Genomic DNA, 6,216 nt, shown 5'->3' with positions numbered 1-6,216 from the left:
CCACTGAAGCCTGGAGACTTTTGGAGGTGGAAACGAGGAGGCAAGGGTTGGGTGGACGACCTGTTCCAGCAGGACAAGGCACAGTGACGCTGCTGGTGAGCACGTGCCAGAAGGCCTTTGCAGGTGGGGTCAGACCTTTTATGGTGAGGATCTCATTTCCGGGAGAAGAAAAACCTAAAAGCCACCCAAGGAAGACAGCGCTATTCCTTACCCTCCTCAAGCCATGCAGTTCTCACTTGTCCCTGCAGAGGTGCCAGTGGGCACCTGGACTAAGCTGCCCTCATCTCTTCAAGAGCCCCAGGGCCGTGTCATCCTTTAAGCAAAGGGTTCAGGTTTTGGAATCCATCCAAAGACTCTTCAAAAAAGAGGCTGGGTGATCAAATCGTGAAAACTCAGTTCTACCCTGATAGCCATGGGGTCATTATGAGCCGGGGTCGACTCAGAATGTGGGTTCGCTTTTTGGTTTTCTCTCAGCTCTTACTCGGTTCTGCCACTTGCACTCAATCAGGGTCATCAGCCCTCACCATAATCATAGTTGGGAGAGCAGGCCTTCCTGGGTCTCAACCCCACTGTCCTCTAGGGCCTTGATCTGAGCCTCATTCTTGTATCCCTGATAGGTAACCAGGGCCTCTCTCCCTAGCCATAGCAGACAGAGAGCCCAGGGCTACAATACCTAAGAAATGGTTTTAATTCCTTTGAAAAGTTGGGGGACATGGGAAGGGGGAATAAAATCCAGCTTGGATTGTAATCGTCTCCATACACTTGTAGTCATAAAAGTCATCTTTTCATCTTTTTTAATGGGGGAAAAGGCCCATTCGCATTGGCCAGAACAATAGCTGCATACCAAGTACCAGGAGAAGTATTAATTTGCTCAAGCAATGAAATCACATCTGGAACGGCAGCTGCAATTGGAGTCACCACCTGGTTAAGTTTATGATAATCCACTGTCATTCTCCGGGATCCATCTGTCTTCTTTACGGGCCAAATAGGTGAGTTAAACTGGAATGTGGTAGGAATCACCACCCCTGCATCTTTCAAGTCTTTGATGGTGGCACTGATCTCTGCAATCCCTCCAGGAACGCGGTACTGCTTTTGGTTTACTATTTTCCTAGGCAGTAGCAGTTCTAATGGTGTCCAATTGGCCATTCCTACCATGATAGCCCTTATTCCACATTCCAGGGATCCAATATGGGGGTTCTGCCAGTTACTAATTATGTTTATTCCAATGATGCATTCTGGAACTGGGGAAATAACCACAGGATGGGTCCGGGGGCCCACTGAACCCAGTGAGGCATACCTGAGCTAAAACCCCATTGATAACTTGACCTCCATAAGCCCCCTCTCTGACTGGTGGGCCTTTGAAACACTTTGGGTCTCCTGGAATGAGAGCCAGTGTCCAGTAATCCCTAAAAAGTTTGATTATTTCCTTTCCCCCAATGAGCAGTCACTCTTGTGAAAGGCTGCAGGTTCCTTTGGGGAAGACTAGAAGAAAGACTAACAGTATAGACCTTCGGTGATGTAGCTGGGTCCTCCTTCAAAGGGACCCGGCCTCCCCCTCATTCAAGGGTGGGTCTGTAAACTGGCTCAGGTCTGGGAATTGAGTGATCATGACTGTCTATTCTGCTGTTCATCTGATCTAGCATTCTTCTGCCTGTATAGATCTCATAAATATTTAGTAGGCTTCCCATGTATTTCACTCCTAGGGACACCGTGGCTAAGTAGCCATTGCCATAAGTCCACACGAGACAGGTTGCTTTGATTACTATGGAAACCTTGCTGTCTATTATAACCACGCCCACCCTGTCTCTGCTGATGCAGTGCTGACACCTGCCCTCTACCACCACGGAGCCCAATCAGCTCCATTGTGGGCAAATGTTGGAGTTCGCTTAGGGCAGTTCCCACTGTTAATCCTGGTGCACATAAAATAGCAATTACAGGAGTCTTAAGAGATGCTGGGCCCACTTCATGGTTGTGGTGAAGGGTATGTCCTCAGGACACCCTCTTCTGGGGTTTATGGGAATATCCTGATAGATCCATTCCAACATACCAGGTTCCCTAAGCTTTTGGATGCTTTCCTCTATGGTATACCAAGGTCGGTCATGCACCTCAAGTTGGTCTAATTTAGGCCATCTGGCAGACCATGCTTTAGTGAACCAACCAAATAAGGAATTAGATCCTCTCTTAGCCTCTCTCATTGAGACACTGAAAGAAGAATCTGTGCTTTGGGGTCCAATATCCAGAAACTCAGACTGGTCTAATATTACATTTCGTGCACCAGTATCCCACACCCTTAGTAACCATTCCCAGGGATATTCCCGAGGCTTCTGCTTGTACGTATTTGAAAGCTCGAGCAGATCTTTGTGAGTATAGCGCACTTCTTCTTGTGTAATCATCTTAACCTCACCTTTAGGAGCTTTCTGAGCTTTAATTTTAGTTATAGGTTTAAAGGAAATAATGGGTGGTGAGGGTGTTTCCCGGGTGCTCTCAGCAATATCTTATAAGGCATCTCCCTCAGGCAATACTAGAGATGCAGCCCCACCTGGCATTTCAGCTTGAACAGTTTGGCTAATCTGCTCAGGTGTGGGTTGTTTTATTGATAGTGGATTAATGCCTTCAGCTTGGAGGGGTGGATCTATTGACTGGGGTGGGTTAGTTGTTTCTAGGCGCTCAATATCCTCCTCTTCTGGATCATCAGCCCATATGTTCCCATCCCATGTTTCAGGGGCCCAACTTCTTCCTATCAATGCCCTCACTTTGGTATCAGACACTGCTCTAGATCTGCAATTCAGTTGATGTTGTAATTCAGCCACTCGCATAGTGAGACTCTAGATCTAGTTCTCAGCAATGTTAGCTATTATGAGAGAAGGCTCTCCTTTGTAGCACAGGTGGAAGCTTTTAAGCCTCTAAGTCAGCACCTGAGGCATGCTTCTGAGACCCTGAGACCATCCCTCTCCTTAATCACACTTTCAGTTGTAAGAAGGACCAGCCAAACAGCTTCCTTATACTTGCCATCATGACAAAACTGCTAGAAAATATCAAACATACGATCACCCAAAGCCTCTCCCTTTAACCAGCACCTCATCTATCGGTGGTGCTACTGTAGGTATTACATTTTCTATTTCACACCATGGATTAGTAAGAGTGGCAGACTTATCCATGCCTTTAGGTGTAGAAATAGCATTATCAGTGCTATTTAATCAGGCTGGAGAGCCAATTTAAGAAGCCCATATTTATGCTTTTATTTCTCTAGAAGCACTCCTTGTACCAATGTGTTAGACAGGGTTCTCTAGAGAAACAAATCCAAGACACTAATAATTATATAGATAGATAGGTAACATAAGAAACAAACAGTTAATTAATCTATAAAGCAGTACAAATGGCTCAGTGCAACTCACTTCCTTGAGACAGCTAACACACTGGCAGTCCTTCAAGTCTTGAGGGCCGCCACAGAGTCCTCTGTAGAGCAATTCAGGCTATCCGGCCACAGGCAGCAAACAGAAGGGCAGTTCAACAGTCAGCCAGATGACAGGGTCTGACAGATCCCAGCTCGGGATGTATATTCCAGTAGTGTGGTGAAGCAGGTCTTGAAGGAACTTCAAACTACAGCGACACAGTCCATGGGTTAGGTGTCCCACAGGAAGTGTAGCTTGCAAATGGAGGCGCAGAACAAGCAAGGCAGCTTCACCCTGGGCCGGTAATCCAAGAACAAGAGACGAGAGAGACGAGGCTCATAGAGCCATTTATCTCTCTGCCCTTCAATTAATCCCACGTGTGTTCATTGGCCATGTTGGCAAAATAAACCTACCTATCACACTCTTGGATACAACCTTTGAAGAGGGTAAGTCTCAGACAGGACATAGGAGATGGGCCTACATTCTCCTGTGGACCCTCAACCAACCCTCTCCTGTCTAGCTCTACCTGGTTTGCCACCTTCTAAGGGTCTGATGTCTCAGCTCCTGAATCTTGCTTGCCAGGGTTCTTTGATGTAAACTTGTTTTCTGCTTGCTGGACCTTGGGTTCGGCCTTCTCTGCTTTGCTCTGCCACCTACTGCTCACCATCTGCTTGCCCTCCTCTCAAAATACGTTGACGATCCTTGCCTGAGCCTTTATGAGCCTCCAGAATAGTTTAGTTTGATCAACGGAAGAGCTTCCCCTGTGACATGAATTCTTTATTTGCAGTATTGCCATTTCTTTCCCTCTTACTCCCTCCTCCCTCCCTTCCTTTCATCCTCTCACCCTTCCTCCCTTCTTGCCTGACCCCCTTCTCTCCTTCCCAGTGTTTCCTTCTCCTGTGTGTGAGTTCTCAATACCTCAGAATCCACTCAATGACACATAATACGGAACAGCAACAACTCCCCTCCCTCCTTCGCTCCTTCTCTCTCCCTTCCCTTTGCCCCTTCCCCTTTCTCCTTCCCTTCCTACCTCCCTTCTTCTTTCCCCCTCTCTCAATGCCCCCCCCTCAAAAAAACTCCCTCATCTTTAACACAGACATCTCCAAAAGATTACTTTTTTTTCTTTTAAGAACACGAGGCAGCGGGACACTATAGACTAGAAAATAAACACCATAAAAGCTATGCTGCTCTTTGTGTTTATTACAATAAAAGAGTGCATACCGAGAATGCTCCCAGGCGACACAAAATCTAGGCTTTCAGATTTCTATGGCCCTCCATACAGGTGAAAGATGGTTGTTTCTCCAGTTAATAAGTACAGTCCCACAGTTGTCACTTTCAGGTGGATTGTTGGCCAGTTGTCACTTTCAGATGGATCATCGGCCAATTGCCATTCTCAGATGGATCACTGGGCAGTTGCCATTCTCAGATGGATCACCGGGCAATTGCCATTCTCAGATGGATTGTTATTATCTATCCAGATTTGAACAGGAGAATGGCCATATAACCCAGATAAAAGTATATGAAATGTTCAGGTTCATGAGTAACAAAACTGCCAAAGTTTCTCCCAACTATGCAATGCCAGGCAGGGCCGTACCTGTTGTCAAACTCCCTCTTGATGTACATAGCGATGTCTTTCTCCGAGACGAACTCATCCAGTGCCCGAGAAGTGACGTCCACGGCGTATTGCTTCATTTCCTCTGACATGTCTACATGCCTCATCGAGACTGCGTTAGAAGCCATAGTTGCCCGGAGCACTGGAAGCATTGGCGCTGGGCTCCTGGTGTCAAGTAGGTGGGCGGGCTGGCCGGGAGCTGCCGGGAGCTGTTCAGTTGCAGATGGCAAGGGCTCTTCTGACTCCCTCAGCACTGTCAACTAGGTAGTAACCAGGCTGGGTGTGGCTGTTCATTGTGACGTCACAACGAGGGTGCACGCTCATTGGTTACCTCTTGCTGTGCGTGGAGTCAGGCCATCTGACGTCCTCTTGACATCACCCTGAGTATGGGCGTGGCCAAGCGCAAGAGCTTGGCTGAGGGCCTGCCTTTCTTGCCGGGACTTTGGGCTCTTCTGCCCTATGTCCAGAGATCTGTTTCAGGGACCAAGACCTAGCTCACCCTACCCAGACGTGTAGATTTCACCCAATTGTCCTGGACAACGGACAGAAAAATAAAACCGTTTCCAAATATGTAACTCTCTATGGGAATAGGAACCCCAGGCTTTTTTGTATAGAGCGGCCAGTGGTTTTGAACAGCTGACCTTGCAGTTAGCAACTCAACGTGTAACCACTACACCACCAGGGCCTTAGCAATTCAATCTGTCAGCCTTTGTGAAAGCCTAAAAATTCAGGGTTTTCTCCTGGTGTCATGGGTTGCGCGTTAGGCTGCTAACAACAATGTTGGCAGTTCCAAATCACTAGCCGCTTGGCAGGAGAAAAATGAGACTTTCTGCTCCCGTAAGGATTTACTGTCTCAGAAAGCCACAGGAGTGGTTCTACCCTGCCCTATGGGGTCATTATGAGTTAAAATGGCCTTGATAGCAGTGTTTGGATTTTTTTTTCTTTTCTTTTCATTAGTGGCCACTTATCCCCTCCCACTCTTTCTGTCCCTGTCCTTTGGAACTTTGCAACCCGTGTTGTTACACCTCATGGAGCTAGAGACCGCAAGCTCTTCACTCAGAAATCTCCTCCAAAATGGGGAACCGATCGCAATGATCGACACATATATACCCTTTTCCAGGGGGAAGAACAACAGAAAACACGGGGGAGGGAGACAGCGGCCGTGGTAAGATATGAACACAATAATAATTTATAATCTATCAAGGGGGTATG

General features: G+C 47.2%; 1 protein-coding gene across 1 annotated transcript; it reads right to left on the bottom strand.

Moving 5' to 3' along the window:
- Nucleotides 1–4,862: 4,862 nt before the first annotated feature.
- Nucleotides 4,863–5,132, bottom strand: LOC101662790 (dynein light chain 1, cytoplasmic-like). The gene has a single exon (XM_013006505.1). The coding sequence runs from the start codon at nucleotides 5,130–5,132 to the stop codon at nucleotides 4,863–4,865; it is 270 nt and encodes an 89-aa protein (XP_012861959.1).
- Between the last annotated feature and the right edge of the window lie 1,084 nt (nucleotides 5,133–6,216).

Source organism: Echinops telfairi, unplaced genomic scaffold, assembly GCF_000313985.2.
Source record: "Echinops telfairi isolate 266 unplaced genomic scaffold, ASM31398v2 ScPeMD7_53;HRSCAF=182, whole genome shotgun sequence".
Lineage (NCBI taxonomy): Eukaryota > Metazoa > Chordata > Mammalia > Afrosoricida > Tenrecidae > Echinops > Echinops telfairi.
Note: the sequence above shows the minus strand (reverse complement) of the source record. Positions and strands in the feature narration are given on the sequence as shown.